This window comes from Eptesicus fuscus, chromosome 4 (genome assembly GCF_027574615.1).
Source record: "Eptesicus fuscus isolate TK198812 chromosome 4, DD_ASM_mEF_20220401, whole genome shotgun sequence".
In the NCBI taxonomy this organism is placed as follows: domain Eukaryota; kingdom Metazoa; phylum Chordata; class Mammalia; order Chiroptera; family Vespertilionidae; genus Eptesicus; species Eptesicus fuscus.
Genome location: NC_072476.1, coordinates 7714170 through 7731825, shown reverse-complemented (window position 1 = coordinate 7731825; position 17656 = coordinate 7714170). Strand labels below are relative to the sequence as shown.

General features: G+C 58.0%; 1 protein-coding gene across 1 annotated transcript; it reads right to left on the bottom strand.

Annotated features, from left to right (window-relative positions):
- Window positions 1–992: 992 nt before the first annotated feature.
- On the bottom strand, window positions 993–16930 carry QPRT (quinolinate phosphoribosyltransferase). The gene is made up of 5 exons (XM_054714140.1): window positions 16910–16930; window positions 16300–16378; window positions 2911–3446; window positions 1337–1468; window positions 993–1266 (listed from the first exon to the last, which is right to left on the bottom strand). The coding sequence occupies exons 1-5, from the start codon at window positions 16928–16930 to the stop codon at window positions 1048–1050; spliced, it is 987 nt and encodes a 328-aa protein (XP_054570115.1). The 3' UTR covers window positions 993–1047.
- Between the last annotated feature and the right edge of the window lie 726 nt (window positions 16931–17656).

Sequence of the window (17656 nt, the reverse complement as noted above, 5' to 3'; positions counted from 1 at the left end):
GAACCCTCTGGGAGGAGTCACCTCAGGGGCCACCCTCATCCTAGGGAGCCCTCGTGTCCCAGTTCCTCACAGAACCACCCCAGAAGGTTCAAGAGAGATGAGCCTGGGCTGGGGCTCGGGGAGGGGCGGCCGCACAGGTGAGCGAGACCTTAGGGGTGTGTTTGGGGAGCAGGATTCAGACTCCCTGCTTAGACCCTGGTCCTGGCTGTGCATGGAAGGAAACGAGCCCCCTGAACATGTACACGCCCCGCCCCATGCCTCACGCCCTCAGCACACCTTTGCCCCGCCCCACTGCTCTACCGACCGACCGACCGACCGACCGACCGACCTCTCCCAGCTGACGGCCCATGGAGCCTGGCCGGAAAGGCGGATCGCGCCACACAGAGCCTTCGCCTTGGGGAAGACGCACGGTGACGTCTGCTGGGGACCCAGGAAGCGAGGAATGGACAGGTTCTCGCCTCCACCAAAGAGGCGGCAACAGCAGCCAGAGGTGAGAGGCAAAGACAGTAACCTACAACTAGAGCATCAACCAAGTGGAATGTTCCAGCCGAACATCATGCCTGAGGCCACATGTCCTCGAACTAAGATGTCATTCATTGCAAAACACGTACTGTCACTCAAAAAGAACAGTGTCGCTCAAACTATGACCAACGCTTGCTCATCACTCACCACTTCTTATTCTGTAGGAAGGGCTCTTTGGGACTTACGTCAACAGAGATGATCAGGTGTTCTCTATAACCTGCATGTACAGGCCACAGCAGCTACGGGATGGCCGGCCTGGTTGACAGTGGCCAATCAACAACTGTTGATTAAAGACACAACTGGACTGGAGAGAAGGCAGTGTGCGAAAAAAGTGCATAGCAGAGAAGACAACTCTGGCCATTCCTAGTATTTCCTGAGCGCTTACCATGTGTTAACTGCTGCCCAAAGAAGTGTGTAAGGTTGGTCATTTATTAGACCCATTTTACAGACTAGGAAACTGAGGCGAGCAGAGGTAAAGTCCCAAGAAACCATGTTGTCCCATTGCCAGTGTCATCCGCCTGGGCGTTAGGACCGGCGGGCGCGGGGCACTGGAGTGGCCCCCTCCGCAAACAGCTTCAGGGAGAAATCCAGAGCCGGGGCCGCCTGGGTCAGCATCCCCAAGGAGATGACATCGACGTGCGGCCCACAGAACTGAGGCAGGTTGCCCAGCGTGATGCCCCCGCTGGCCTCCACGCCCACACGCGGGAACCGGGCCTTCAGCGCTTCAGCCGTGGGGTGCAGCTCCTGCGGGACACAAGCCGAGGGGAGGTGACAGCCCCTGACATGGCCCTTCCCGGAAGCCAACCCCACTCACCTCCGGCCTGAAGTTGTCCAGCAGCACGAGGTCTGCTCCGGCCTCCGCCGCCTCCAGGGCCTCCTGCAGGCTGCTGCACTCCACCTCCACCTTCAGGGTGAAGTTGGCCACCTGCTGGGCCCGCCTCACCGCCTGCCAGGCCGGGTGAGGGTGACAGGGGTGGCGTTAGGGGCACACGGGGCTGGGACTGGCAGGCAAAGGTCCCAGGTGGACAAGAGCTTGGGGTTAATGAGGAAACAGGGCATCAGGATGGTTTCTTTCGTATTAGGTGAAACCACATGAAATGGTCACTCTTGTGGGTCCGAAAAAAAGGCCTAATATCAGCAATATTTGGCATTTGGATGAGTTCAATTTGACTCAGAGCATTAAACTGGAAGGGCTCTTTAAGAACCTTGCCACAGCCCTGGTGGGTTTGGCTCAGTGGCTAGAACCTCGGCCTGAGGACCCAAGGGTCCCGGGTTCGATTCTGGTTCAGGAATCGGTTCTATTCTGGTTCAGGGCGCGTGTCTTGGTTCCTCCCTGGCCCTGGATGTGTTTTTCTCACATCGGTGTTTCTTTCCCTCTCTTTCCCACTCTCCCTGAAAATCAATGGAAAAATATCCTCGGGTGAGGATAAAAATAAGAAAAAAGAACCTTTTCACAGTGGGAGACCGGGTCAGGGACCCAGGGCCGGAAGCCATGGACTATGGCTCCCCACGCTGGTCCTTTGCTCTTGAACATCATGCCAAGCCGGACGCTTTAGAGAAGCGCATGCAAGGCCTCGTTTCCAGAGGGAGCGCCCGCGGGGTGCAGGGGCTCACCCCCTCCCAACCCCCTCCCGCCCGCGGGGTGCAGGGGCTCACCCCCTCCCAACCCCCTCTCGCCCGGGGGGTGCAGGGGCTCACCCCCTCCCAACCCCTTCCCGCCCGGGGGGTGCAGGGGCTCACCCCCTCCCAACCCCCTCCCGCCCGCGGGGTGCAGGGGCTCACCCCCTCCCAACCCCCTCCCGCCCGCGGGGTGCAGGGGCTCATCCCCCTCCCAACCCCCTCCCGCCCGGGGGGTGCAGGGGCTCATCCCCCTCCCAAGCCCCTCCCGCCCGGGGGGGTGCAGGGGCTCACCCCCTCCCAACCCCCTCCCTCCCGCGGGGTGCAGGGGCTCATCCCCCTCCCAAGCCCCTCCCGCCCGGGGGGTGCAGGGGCTCATCCCCCTCCCAAGCCCCTCCCGCCCGGGGGGTGCAGGGGCTCACCCCCTCCCAACCCCCTCCCGCCCGGGGGGTGCAGGGGCTCACCCCCTCCCAACCCCCTCTCGCCCGGGGGGTGCAGGGGCTCACCCCCTCCCAACCCCCTCCCGCCCGCGGGGTGCAGGGGTTCATCCCCCTCCCAACCCCCTCCCGCCCGGGGGGGTGCAGGGGCTCATCCCCCTCCCAAGCCCCTCCCGCCCGGGGGGTGCAGGGGCTCACCCCCTCCCAACCCCCTCCCGCCCGCGGGGTGCAGGGGCTCATCCCCCTCCCAACCCCCTCCCGCCCGGGGGGTGCAGGGGCTCATCCCCCCTCCCGCCCGCGGGGAAGGGCTGCGAGGGGCGGGCTGTGACGTCACCTTGCCCACTCCGCCGGCGGCCACCACGTGGTTGTCCTTCACCATCACCAGCCCGCCCAGGTCGTAGCGGTGAGCGGCGGCCCCGCCCACGAGGAGCCCGTACTTCTCCGCCAGCCGGAAGCCGGGCGTGGTCTTCCGCGTGCCCGCCACCTGCCCGGCCCAGCCCGCGCCCCGGGCGGCCGCCACGGCCGCCGCCGCCGCGCTGGCCACCCCGCTGCAGCGGGCCAGCGCGTTCAGGGCCGGCCGCTCGCCCAGCAGGAGGCCGTGCGCCGGGCCGCGCACCTCGGCCACCTTGGCCACGGGCTGCAGCCGGGCCCCCTCCGGGAGCAGCCAGGAGACCTGGCAGTGGACTTGGGCGAAGACGGCGTCGAAGAAAGGCCGCCCGGCCAGGATGCCCGGGGACTTGGCCCACAGCGCCGCCTGCGCGGGGGCCGCCCCGGTGGCCGCGGCCGCGAGGTTCAGGCCCGGGCAGTCCTCGCGGAGCCAGCCGGCGGCCAGGGCGGCCAGCGTGGCCGGGGGCAGCAGGAGCGCCAGGCCTGGGGGGAGAGAGCACAGCGCTGTGGGGGGGCGCCTCTCCGGGGGGCTCTGGAGCGGTGCGGGGTGCGGGGCCGCACCCCCGAGCAATTGGACATTCCTGTGTGGCTTTTTAACAAATGTGGTTACTGCCCGGCCGGCGGCTCAGTGGTTGAGCTCTGACCTGTGAACCAGGAGGTCACGGTTTGATTCCCCGTCAGGGCACAGGCCCGGTTGCAGGCTCCATCCCCAGTGTGGGGCGCGCAGGAGGCAGCCAATCAATGATTCTCTCTCATCATCGATGTTTCTATCTCTCTCTTCCTCTCCCTGCTTCTCTGAAATCAATTAAAAAACCTTTTTAAATAAATAAATATTTTTATTGATTTTTAGAGAGAGAGAGGAAGAGAAACATCCATGTGAGAGCAGAACATTGATGGACTGTGTCCTGCGCTCCCCCTACCCAGGAATCAAGGCCGAAACCCTGGCATGTGCCCGGACCAGGAATTGAACCAGCAACCTTACGGTGCACGGGATGATGCCCCATCAACTGAGCCACACCTGCCAGGGCTCCCATATAGCCTTTGACCCCCCCTCCCCAAACTTCAGTTATCCCTCGGTATCGATGGGGGATTGCTTCCGGGACCCGCCCCTCCCACTGATACCAACATTCACGGATGCTCAAGTCACCTGTATAACACACTGCAGGTCCATGCATCCCAACCATGGCTCCAAAACGGTACAAGTGTTTATCAGGAGAAAAAAAAATGCATGTAAGGGGCCCCGTGCAGTTCAAACCCGTGTTGTTCAAGGGTCAGTTCTATTTAACAACCAGCAAAATTGGGCACTAGCCAACCAGCAAGAAGATCTGGGGGTCCCGGGAGAGGGGCTGGGGTTCTGGGAGGCCCCTGTGGACTGGCCAGGGTGGCAGGATTGAGCAAATAAAAATACACACCACCTAGTTAAATTTAAATTTCTGACAAACATCAAAGATGTTTTAGTATAAACATATCCTAGGTGATATTTAGAACATACATTTACTTTAAAGTATCTGTTGGTGCCCTGGCCGGGTAGCTCAGTGGGTTGGAACATTGTCCCAGTGAGCCAAGGTTTTGGTTCAGTCCCTGGTCAGGGCACATGTCAGAGTCTGCCAAAGAATGCATAATGGGTGGCACAGTCTCTCTCTCTCTCTCTCTCTCTCTCTCTCTCTCTGAAATCTGTAGGTTAAAAATTTTAAAATACATCTGTTGGTTATCTGAACTGCACATTTTGACCATGTCCTGGATCTTTTCTGGCACCCTTAGTGCTGGGTCAGCAGCTACGGACCAGCCAGGAGCGGAGTGAACAGCATCACAGCATCTCCGTCACCTGCTGCCTTCCAGTCCCGCTGGAAGCCCCAGTAAAAGATGAGCTGTGTGTCTTTCATCCAGGCTTCTCCCTGGCACAATGTTTTAAAGCTGGGAGTTCAGCTTTTTCTAGGTGGAGATAGGAACCGAGAGGAAAGGCAAGTAGGCCGAGAGCCACACAAATGGGCAGCAGAGTCAGACCAGCCAGGCATTGTGGTCGCGGCGACTGTCCCTCTGACTTTGCCCTCTGGCTTGGAGACCCCTCCCACACCTGATGTTTCGATAAACTGTCATCTTTCTAGAGATGGGAGCTGTACACGGGGAACTCGTGTGAGCCCCCCTCTGTGGGGCATAGCTTCCGGGTGGGGCCGAGTCCTTTGCCCGTAAAACAATAGTTATGGACACGGTGGGTGGTCTCTAAGGTCCTTCCTGCTGTGAGTATCCGCCAATGTGTCCTGCCTGTTGAATGAATGGGATGAGAGCAGAGGAGGCTCAGGCATGGGGCATCAGCCCCCTCTGCCGGCCAAGAGAAGATCTGCAGCCTCACAGAAGCACAGGAGAAGGGAAGACAACTGGATGATGATAGCCTCTGAGGGTTGGGCTGGGTTGGGTTGGGTTGGGTTGGGTTGGGTTTTGTTACCGCACTTTTGCTCCAAGTTGAAGTAACGCCATACACTCTGGCTTGCTCTACTCTCAGAACTGGGCTCTTCTTCCCCAAAGCCCCGTACCTGATCTACACCCCTCACCCCTACCCTCAGCCAAGGCCTGTAATTGAACCTCGGCCGCCTTCCCCACATTCTCTCCCACGGCTGTGCCAAGCAGCTCCCATGCCTCACTCAGGGCCAGCTGTGCCCCGGCTGCGTGCTGGGAACAAAGCCCGTACAACGGACAGCGACACAGCCCCCATCTCCTGTGTTGGCACCAGTGCCGCCAGGCAAAGGCCTGGGGCAAACAGCAGAGGCAGGGCCTGCGCTCCACTGGATTCGGGGCAGTGATGTTTGCTTTTCAAAGCGAACTTGAATCCTTCAGCTGGCGAGTAGCAGCTAAACACCTGTGCATCTGTACAAACTGATTCCTCTATACGGTGGACCTCCATTCAGCAATGAGAAGGGAACCAGCCACCGAGACACGCAACAGGGACACATCTCAAGTGTGTGGTTCTAAGTAGAGAGGCCGATTCGAAGGGCTGCATTCTACCTGAGTCATCCAGATGACATTCTGGAAACGGCAAACCCATAACCACAGAGAGGAGACGGATGTTTGCCTCGGGGTGGGGAGGGGCTGGCCAGGAAGGGGCAGCACCAAGGAGTTTTGGATGTGATTGAACTATTCTAGATCTTGTCTGCGATGGTGGCTACACGACTGATGCCTTCATCAGCCGCATAGAACTTCACAGAGAAAAGGGAAACTTTTATTGTCCATAATTATACCTCATTAAACCTGACTTTAAAGTAAAACAATAAACAACTAAACTTGAGTGGATCACTCGCCTGTTTAAAACCCCACTTTCACCCTGGCCGGTGTGGCTCAGTGGTTGGAGCGCTGGTCCATGCACTGAAGGGTCTACGGTTCAATTACTGGTCAAGGGCATGTACTTGGGTTGCAGGTTTGATCCCCGGCCCTGATTGGGGCACATGCCTGGAGGTGACCAATCGATGTGTCTCTCACATCAATGTTTTTTCCTCTCTCCTTCCCTCTCCCCCCTCCCTCCCTTCCTCCTACTCTCTTTAAAAATCAATGGGAGCCCTAGCCGGTTTGGCCCAGTGGATAGAGCATTGGCCTGTGGACTGAAGGGTCCCAAGTTCGATTCCAGTCAAGGGCACATGCCCGGGTTGTGGGCTTGATCCCCAGTGGGGGGTGTGCAGGAGGCAGCCGATCAATGATTCTCTCTCATCATTGATGTTTCTATCTCTCTCTCTGAAATCAATTTAAAAAATAAAAATAAAAATCAATGGGAAAAAATATCCTCAGGTGAGGATTAACAATAAAAAACCCCCACCCTGGCCGGTGTGGCTCAGTTGGTTGACCATTGTCGCATGCACCAAGAGGTCACGGGTTCTATTCTCGGTCAGGGCACATGGAGGCAGCCAATCTATGTTTATCTCTCTCTGGCTCTCCCCTCCTCTCTTTCTAAAATCAATAAAAACATACATATTCTAAAGAACTCCCCACTTTCATTGTGTCATCTTTAGCTCTCTTGACTTCTTTGCATTTTTAATATATTCTTTTGACAAATCTTTATTGAGCAACTGGTCAGTGCCAGGTACTAATTGGAGGTGACAGAGTGGGCAGCTGTTTCTCTTAGCTTTCAGGCCTTAGCCTGTGCTATTCCAGGTTGTGCCTCTGCCTGGAAGCCCCTTCTCTTACCCTCCCCCTCCAACTCCCCTTCCACCTCTCACTCCTTTCAGGTCTTAGACTCTGTCACTCTGCAGGGGGCTCTCAGACCCCGGAATCAGGCCACATGCTCCCTCCGCTCCTGGCTCCTTCCCTATCACCTCACTCTAACCATGTTTCCTCTCTGGGGGCAAAGGCATGTCTTTCCAGAGTTTCTGGCTGTGTCGTAAGCGCCTGGCACAGCGAACCAGATGAATGTGCTGCTTTGGTTGGGCAAACACGGGCCGACATGGAGTTTCCTATCGCTTAGCTTAATGCTAAGTGTTCAATGGCGCTCATCCAAGCAGAGAGGCCGCACGGTGGAATGAATCAGAGTCCAGGCGCTGGAGCCTCACGGCCTGGGCTTCAGGGCGGGCTCTGCCTCCTTCAGCTAAGTGATCGGGGAAGTGACCCCCCTCTCTGGGCCTTAGGCTCCTCACCCGTAAGAGCGATAGCGCTAATAACCCCCTCATTGAGGGTTATAAAAATTAAGTGAGTTAATATTTGCAAAGTGCTCGGGAACACTGTCTGGCACATGGTAGACGTGTTTGCTGAAGGAATGACTGAAGCATTTACCAAGGGTGGTGGGAGCGGGAGGCAGAAATGACTAAGTGTCCCTGCGGACGGGGCGGTGGTTCCAGTGGCCTTGAAGGATGAGTAATGTTTGCCAAGCAGAGGTGTCGGGTGGTGAGGAGGGAGGGCAAGATAGTTCAGGCTGAAAGCGCAGGTGTTCAAGGCTCAGAAGCAAGAAAGTAGAGAGAGATGGGAAGGACGGCTGAGGAGGGTTCGCAGGAGAAATGGTGGGAGTTGAGGCCAGAGAGGAAAAGGACTCAACCAGCTGGAGTCTGGATGGATGGCAGGAGCCATAACGGATTGTAAGCAAGGGAATGGCATGATTGTGACTTTTTCTAGAAGGTCACCTCAGCCATCAACTGGAGGTGGGTTGGGGGCAAAAGGCGGCGGGAGCAATGGGCCAGACGAGAAGACTCTGGCGGGCACCGCGGGACTAGCAGGCAGGGGGAAGGCGGCCGTTGTTCCTGAGGTGGGATGGGCAGGATGAGCAGCTAATAAGACAGAAGCCTCGTTCCTGTCCTGGGAGCTGGAAACTGGTCCCCAGCGCTGCTGAGGGAGGAGCAGGGTGGGGAGGAGCAGGGTGGGGTGGAGGAGGGTGGGGTGGGGTGGAGGGAGGGGGGGATGGAGGATGGACCGCGGAGGACAGCAGCCCGCTCTGCCTGTGTGTGGGCGCCAGGCCCACGGCCCTCTGCTCTCACCGGGCCTCACCACGGGACAGTGTCCCTCTGCAAGTACAGAAGCCAGCCCCCCCCGCTCCCCCCGCCCTGGTGACGGGCTTGTAAGCAGCAGAGCTGGGGCGGGGGGCGGGGGAGGCTCGAGAATGACTTTGGTTTTGCAGATGCCAAGGTTGAGATGCCAGCAGGAAATGTGGGTGGCTGTCCCCGATGGTGGGTAGGAGAGCGGGTCTGGAGCTCAGAAGAGCTACGGGGATGAGGAATGGAGACTTTGGACTGGCCAGAGTACATGGCTGGTGACTGAGCCGGAAGGGGGGCGGAAATCACCTGGTCAGGGAAGAAGAGGAGGCCCGGGAGGGAGGGGTGCCTGGATTCCAAGAAGCAGGGTGTGGCCCTGGCCACGTTCTCAGTGGTTAGAGTGTCAGCCCACGCCCTCAGTCAGGGTGCGTGCAGAGGCAACCAGTGGCTAGGTCTCACCTCTCTCTCTCCCTCTCTCTCTCTCCCCAATCTCTCTGAAAAGCAATGGAAAAAACATCCTCAGGTGAGGATTAACAAGAGGGGGTGGGGAGGGGCAGGGTGTGAACAGAAGAAGGAAGGCCGCGGGGTGGGCTCGCAGCGGGAAGGCCTTTGCAGCGTGTTGGTTCCGTGTGGTTGGGCAGGAGCCACGTGGTCGTGGTCAAGCGTGTGTGGCGGTGAGGAGAGCAGGCAGTGGGTGTGGGCGCCCTTCACCGAGGCTGAGGAAGCAGGGCCTCCACCGCTGCCCACTGGGGTCACCGGGGCTTCCCAGACCCCGGCCTCGCAGGCCCACTGCAGACCGCCTGCACCGAATCTTTGGGGTGTCCCAGGCCCCAGGCTGTAGAAGCGCTCCCCTGGGACCCACGTGCACACGAGGGGAAGAACTGATGGGCACACAGACCGCACACGGCACGCCTCCGTGGAGGTGAAATGGCCGGAGGAGGCACATGGAGAGGGACGGCTCGGGAACGGTGCTCGCCGGGGCTGGGGACGCACTCAGCGACAGGAGACCTCCCGGACGGCGGCAATGCTCCGTGGCGACGGCTGTACCACTCGGCAGAGTTACAAACATCGCTGCGTTGTCTGCTTAACCAAGTAAGAACCCCTGCTCTGCGGGAAGGAGGAACCTTCTGCAACCTCTGAGAACCGGTGCAGCCAGGAACTGAGCACCAAAAGCCAACATCGAGCTCCTGAGGGAGATTGGCATCTCTGCCCCCCCCCCCCCCCAACACACACACCCCGCCCGTGGCTCGGTGCTTGGAGCATCCTCCCTGCACCCAGGCAGTGCTCTCCGCAAACCAGATCAGGCTTCTGGTGCAACCACCAGCAAGATTCAGACCAGAGGCGCCCCTACCAGAGGATAACCCAGTTTCTTTAGCAAATGCATTGCAAGGAAAGAAGAGATTAAATAATCTAAAGCACATACTAACCGATCAATCACAGTGTATTGATCTTATTTGTAATCTAATTCAAACATACTAATTGAAACTAAATTAGGACATTTATGAAACAATTGAAAATCTGAACACTGGATATTTGATAACATTAAGAGAATTTTTAAAATTTAGTTGTGACTGTAATAAAAAGAAGTCATGCCTGGCTGGTGTGGCTCAGTGGTTGAGCATTGACCCATGTACCAAGAGGTCACCAGATCGATTCTTGGTCAGGGCACATGCCCAAGTTGTGGGGCTTGATCCCCAATGGGGGGGCATGCAAGAGGCATCCAATCGATGTTTCTCTCTATTCCCCGCCCTTCCTCTCTCTCCAAAATCAATAAACACACACACACACACACAATCTATTTAAAGCCCAGCCGGTGTTGCTCAGTGGTTAAGCGTCAATCTAAGGACCAGAAGGTCATTGTTCCCTCAGGGCTCATGTCGGGGTTTCTGGGCTTGATCCCCAGTAGGGGGCGTGCAGGAAGCAGCCAATCAATGATTCTCTCTCATCACTGATGTTTCTGTCTCTTCCTCCCTCTCTGAAATCAATAAAAAAATATTTTTTTAAAGAAGTCATTCCTTATATTTTAGAAAATACATGCTGAGAAGTGAATGTATAAGAGCTGATTTTAAAAATATATATGTATATTTTAATTGATGACATTAAGATCATTTAATGTTAACAACCCGGGCCTGTGCCCTGAGCAGGAATCGAGCCATGACCTCCTGGTTCATAGGTCGATGCTCACCCAGTGAGCCACGCTGGTCAGTCAGAGCTGGTTCTGCTTTAAGGTGACCTGGAAGGCAGAAAGCAAAAGCGGGTGTGGATGGGGCTGCACTGGCCACAGCTGATGGCTGTTGAGGCTGGATGGTGGGTACATGAGGGTTCATCAGATTTTTCTGTCTATTCATGTGACTGTTTGACATTATAATAAAACAAGTTGAAAAGAGAGAGAGAGAGACAGAGAGAGAGGGAGAGACCCCTCATTTGAGACACGGTCAAGCGGGGGAGAGCAGTGGTCCCAAACCCAGGCTCCACAATGGAACTGTCTGGGGAGCTTTGCAAGATGCTGGGCCGCACCCCCAGGAAATCTGAAGGAACGGGTCTGGAATGTGGTGACGTAATTCTAATTCACGGCAGAGACGGGAGGTCCTGACCCGCAGGACCAGAGGGGAGCTGCCACCAGGGTGCCTGCTAGATGCCCGCACTCGCTCACAAGTCCTGCCCGCCGTTTTTCAAGGCGGAGATCTCCGTGTTCACAGATGGAGAATGAGGCGCAGGAACACAGAGGCCGTTACTAAAGGGCAGAGCTGGGAACGACCAGCGCACCCGCCCTTCCTTCTCCAGGCCTCCCCCAGGATCAGTTCTGAGCGCCGGCTGCAGAGGCAGGTGCCGGCTCCGCGGCCCGTTTGTGAGAAACAAACAAACACGCCTGGCGCCAGCTCCCTTCAGGCCCTGACTCCCATGTTTCCAACAAAAGGGGTTCCTTCGCAAACGCAGGCTCTCTGAGTGCGCAGCTGTGAGTGAGAGGAGCCCACAGCTGCAGCAGCTGGCGGGGGACGGGGACGCTGCCCCCCACCCCCCCCCCGTCCCCTCTCTGCCCTCGCAGTGGTGGTAAGAGTTCTCTCAAGGTGCCTGACCTTCAGAGTATTGTTTCATTTGTGATACCTTTTTCATTGGTTTTCCAGTTTTATTAAAACTGGCATCTCTGGCCCCGCCCTGTGGCTCAGGTGCTTGGAGTGTCCTCCCTGCATCAAGGGGCGGCGTGTGGTCCCTGGTCTGGGCACCTGCGGGGGTGGGGGGGGGGGGGGGCCGGGGACTGGCAGCCTATCGCTATTTCTCTCTTCCCCCCTCTTCTCTCCCTCACTCCCTTCCTCTCTCTAAAATCAATTTTAAAATTATAATTAAAAAAAAAGAACTGAAGTTTTAAAAACATTGGTGTCTGTTTCTGAGGGGTATTTCCTGCATCTCTCTCCACACGTCACAGGAAAGGGTGCTGATGGACGTGGGTTCGGGCACGGAATGTGGGGCTTTTCCTCGCTGGCGTTTTGCCGGTCTTGTCTGAGCTTCCAGGTTGCCCTGACCAGACAGTGGCTCCCTCACCTTCCCCTCCTCGTGACTGGCGGCGGGCGTAAGGGAGGCTGTGCCAATGGGCCGAACATGAATATCACAAGTCTATGTTCCGAATTGCATGTGGAACGATGTGGCCTGTGTTGGCAGCAACGGTGGTGTTACAAGAGGCTGACGAAGTCTTCCAGCTAAAACCAGGTAATGATGGTTTCCCCAGTTCACAGGGGGAAATTCATGCAGATAGAAGTTGTCAATTTCAAGGTTTTTGCCTTCATAAATTTTTCTTAAACTCTGGGTCCTACGACCACTTGTCTATAATCAAATCCGGAATGACATAATGTACAGTAATAACAGCCACACTTTTACTGTCCTTCCGAGGCACTGTGACAAGCATTTCATATACATTAACACATTCAATCCTCACAGCAGCCCTATGGGAATACCATTATTATCCCCATTTTACAGACCAGGAAACTGAGGCGCTGAAAGGGCAAGTAACTAGCCCCAAGTCCACACCGCTGGGACGAGTGCCATCAGGAACATCCGCCCAGGCAGGCGGGCTCGAGTCCCCTCACTTCCCCACCTCGCTGACAGACAGACCTGAGCAGAGCGAGGACGATGGGCAGGCACAGAAACTCACCAGGGCAGAGAACTCGGGGTGCCCGGCCAGGGGCAAAACTGGGACAACAAGGACCCCGCCCCCGGTGACCTGCCCTCCCCAGCTTATCACCGGACATGCGGGTTAGACCCCGGCCTTTCCCTCCCTGAGATAACACCTGGGCCTCAGTCGTGTTTCAGCTCCAGGCCCAGAGAAGCAGCAAAACCAGACAAGTGATGCCAGGCTGCCTGGGCGCCAGCTGCACTGACTAATGACCCCTGCCCTGGCACCGACCCGTCAGTGGAGACCCTGACCCTGAGAGAGCACAGCTGGGAAGCTGATGACATTCTAACAAGGCCCTCCCCTGGACCTTCCCAAGATTCCCACCCGCAGGAAAGCGATCAATATGCTCAGGACCAAGGACCAGTGCCTGCCCTCCCTCCAAGGAGCACGCCCGTGCCATTCCCCCCCAGGCACGGTCCCCCAACCTCTCAGGGACCCCATGAGACGTGCAACCAGGGGAGCAATGGGCAGCGGCAGCTCGTCCCGGGCTAACCCTGCACCTGTCTCCAAGGCGCCCTTTTCTCTGACCTCCCAGTGAGCCAAGCGGCCCAGTCTGGGCGCTCCTGCGGCTTCTCCTGGGCCCTTCCTTGTGTCACTGCCCTGAGTGTGCTTCTGCTGCCGTCCTGGGCCCAACACCCTTTGGCTCAGGGCTGTGTAGCCCTATCTCCATTCCCCATCCCTTTTCCTTAAATAAATTCAATTTTCCTTTATTCACCATCTGAGATGGCTATTTAGCCTGCCTGCGCACCACCGACTTGAACCTTTCACTCACCACACTTAACCTAGCACTACGTCATATTTTAATTTGGCACATGTTTATCATATCAATATTCAGAGCTCCGTAAGCCGCAGCCAGGGGTCCAGGGTCCCTGGAGCTGGAGCAAGAGCCTGGACTGGGAGTGAGAAACGCCTGGGTTTGAACCGAGCTCCGGCACCACACGCGGGGCCACGTCAGGCAGTTGGCCAACCTCTCTGAGTCACTGCACCAGGAAGCCACAGAGCTGCAAGGGGAGGGAACGCGCCGATCCCCATCCAGTGCCTGAGCCGAGGCCTGACCGGGGCTCCCACGCCCCGGGGTCCCGCTGGCGGCTTTGGTGACCCATTTGGCAAACGCCAGGTGGAGACAGAAGCTGGTTTGCACCGCAGCTTCTAGATCAATGCTCTTTTCTTCCCCCTTTCTCTCTAGAGAAAGAAACCACCTCCACGTAGGGCCAAGTGTGATCACCCAGTACACAAACGGTGCAATAATCTACAGAATTTCAGAGCAATTAGAGGGTAGCAAGAGAGAGGGCCGCGTGGTAGGCTGGAGCCAGACTGAGCAGGCCTCGAGTGACAGGAAAGAGTTAGGTTTTGCTCAATAGGCCATGGGAAATCACTAAAACTTTTGATCAGAAGTCACAGCATCAAAAATGCTTTGAAGCCCTGGCTGGTTTGGCTCGGTGGATGGAGCATCGGCCTGCGGACTGAAGGGTCCCAGGTTCGATTCTGGTCAAGGGCATGTACCTTGGTTGCGGGCACATGCCCAGTGGGGAGTGTGCAGGAGGCAGCTAATCGATGTTTCTCTCTCATCGATGTTTCTAACTCTATCCCTCTCCCTTCCTCTCTGTAAAATATCAATAAAATACATTTTTTTTTAAATGCTCTTGGAAGTTTAACTGTTGGAATGGTGCCTATGGTTCCTGAAGGAGGTAGTGGGAGGCTGTTGCAATGCTGGGCAAGAAGCAGTAGCCAGGTGGAGTGTGAGGAGGGCGCCCTCCTGAGCTGGGAGCAAAGGGCCCACTACCGGCACCCGCACCCACAGGCTTGGGGCCGGGCCGCCCGCTCGCACCTCGGCCAGGTCTGACCCCGCCACCTTTGCCCACCAGCCTGCCATCTGCTTCTGCCCAACTCTGTCCTCGCCACTCCCCCCCCCGCCCCCGTTCCCCAGCCTTTGCCTCACGCCCTTGACTTGTCCGCTCCCTCCTGGCTCAATTCCCTCGGCTCAGTGACCCCAGCGCCAGCCCTTCGGAGTTAGAGGTCAGGGGTGGTCACATGTGTGAAGGCAGCGATGACAGGAAGCCTCCACCGGGCCATGCCCCCCGGGGAGGGGGACAGAATGGGAAAAGGCACAGGTGACGCCACAGAGGTGAGTGCGTAGGACGAGGCAACTGTCCGGGTATTGGGGTGCGAGGACAGTGAGCAGTAAAAGCTGACCCTGAGGTTTCCAGTCTGAGCAGGAGGGGTGAGGCACGAGCAGCAATGGAGCTGGCATGGCAGGGAGACGGCCAGATGGAGGCGGGCATACGGGGCTTCCAAAAATGGAGTGGATGCTGAGGAGGCTGAGGAGGCTCAGGGCGGCAGAGACAGGCGTGAGGGGCCAGCAGCAGCAGCCTAGCGCCACCGAGGGCTGCCTCTGCGCAGGCCTCACCCCGACCCGCACCACAGCCCACGGGAAGGCGCTGATTTCACTCCATGATGAGGAGCAGGGCACAGCGAGGCTAAGCACCGTGCCCAGGCCACACAGCTGGCAGCTGGTAGGATGGGACTTGAACCCAGGCTCTGCTCTGAGGTCCTTTCTACACTAAGGGCTGTTTGGGGCCAGAAGAGCTGCTTTCAGGACCACAAGGCGGCTGGGCACGCAGGGCCAGCAGAAGCCGCCGACCAGGGCGGGGGCAGAGCGGGAAGAAGCCCAGGGGAGATTCAGAGCGCAGATGGGCCCCTCCAGGCACCGCCCTGTCCCCTCACACACCTGTGCTGTGTTATAGCTGCAAGGGAGGCGGCGCTGAGCGCTCAGGTGACCGGCCGAGGTCACAGCAGCCTTCTGACCCCAGGACCGGCCCCCCACCCCCCGTCCCTGCCCTTCATTCAGTGGATTGGCATCGGTGCCCCCCGCCGCCCGAGCCCGCAGTTTCCCGTGAAGAAATGGAGGCGGGCCAGCTTGGACGGAACACGGCTGGAGTCGCAGTACAGGTTAGGGGCAGCTCCCCCTTCCCTCTCAGAGGTCCAGCTCTGATCTGTCCACGACCTTGAAGGACCTCGGGAAGACGGACGGGAAGGGAAATGGACCTTTGTCGAGTTTTCACTGTGTCGCTGGCAGTTTCCTCACTTGATTCTCGGTTGAACCCACCAGGTAAGTATTACCCCATTTTACAGCAGAGTAAACTGAGGTGCAGAAAAAGGTAAAAAGGCACTTGGGGTAAAAAGGTGGAATTAGGATCTGAACGCACTAAGCCCGGTTCTCACCCCCGCCCCCCCCTTCATTCAGCATTTAGGGGCATCACCCCGCCCCCCGCAGGGGATCCCCGCACGCCGGCCCCTCCCCCACCGCGGCGGCGACGGGATGGGGCAGGACCGGCTCCAGGCCGCTCCCCTGCAGCCAGGGGCAGAGTCCAGGGCTCGCCCCTCCCCTGCCTCCCACCGCCTGTCCGAGAGCCCCCAGGAGCCGGCCCCTGAGGCCACCCCACCTTTTCTGGGGCTGAACCCCTTTCTTCGCCAGAGCTCCTTGAGACCCAGCAAAGCGAGAAAGCAGCGTGAGGAGGCCTCTGGCGGGCAGAAAGGAACTTGGGGTCCAGAGAGGCTGGAGGGATCCGGGGAGGTTAGGGCCCTCCGTGGACCAGGGGAGCCTCGTCTCCGGTGGGGGTGGAGCGATCAGGGACTGAGATAAGTTGGGGGGGGGCGGGGGGAGAGGCAGAGGGGGGGAGATGGCGGCGCAGGGACGCGGGGGAGAGAGGTCTGGGGGCTCCTTTACCTTCGGGATCCATGACAGCTTGGAGCTGGCTCAGCTGCTCAGATCCAAAGTTCAGAGGGCTCTGGGGCCGGGGGTGGGGCTGCGGGGAGCGGGAGGAGGGCCCCATCAGCCCTTCCCAGTTCCCTGGGGCTCCCTCTTGTCCTCCGGCTCTTGGCCTTCAGGACCCCAGGCATGTAGATCTCGGCTGCTCTCCAGACCCTGAGGGGAGCTCTCCTTTGCATAACTCAGAAGTCCGCCGAGCCCAGGCCTGGTTCTCCCCACACCCAGCGCCCAGGGTGCCAGGCCGGGTGCAGGCGTGTGCTCCCCTGTGAGGCCTGGTGAGCCCCTGGATGGGACCCAGGAGAACCGGCTTAGTGCGTTCAGATCCTAATTCCACCTTTTACCCCAAGTGCCTTTTTACCTTCTTCTGCACCTCAGTTTACTCTGCTGTAAAATGGGGTAATACTGACCTGGTGGGTTCAACCGAGAATCGAGTGAGGAAACTGCCAGCGACACAGAGTGAAAACTCGACAAAGGTCCATCTCCCTTCCCGTCGTCTCCCCGAGGTCCTTCAAGGTCGTGGACAGATCAGAGCTGGACCTCTGAGAGGGAAGGGGGAGCTGCCCCTAACCTGTACTGCGACTCCAGCCATGTTCCGTCCAAGCTCGGCCGCCTCCATCTGTTCACGGGAAACTGCGGGCTCGGGCGGCGGGGGCTGATGCCAACCCACAGGCATCTTCCCAGCCTCTCCCGTCGCTGCCTCTGCAGACAAGACCCTGCCAGGATGGGGCTCGGGAGACAAGCGAGAGTCCTGGGGCGCAAAACCCAAGGAGGCCTCGCCCCCAGGTTCCATTTTGTACCTCAGCACCTTGCTTGCCTCTCTCGCCCAGGACTGCTCCTGCCAGCCCTTCTCCAACCTGTCTCCTCACTCGATGTCATTTGCTCCCGGTTTCTCCCTGCCTGCAAGGCTCTGTGCTGTCTCTCTTTATTTATTTTTTTAAAGAAATTTCATTTCTTTTTTTAAAATATATTTTTATTGATTTCAGAGAGGAAGGGAGAGGAAGAGAGATAGAAACATCACTGATGAGCGTATCATTGATTGGCTGCCTCCTGCACGCCCCACACTGGGGAACGAGCCTGCAACCCGGGCCATGCCCTGACCGGGAATCGAACCGGTGACCTCTTGCTTCCCGGGTCAGGCTCCGTGCTGTCCCTTGCGGGTCCTTCTTCCTACACCCAACCCTCACATTGTGGTGTCCCCTCAGTGTGGCAGGACAGTTCTCTGTTCCTCCTGGGCACACAGCTAAACTACATTTCTCAGCCTCTGTCACGCTGAGGCCACCACATGACAGCTCTGTCCCAGGGAGGGTGAGGAAGA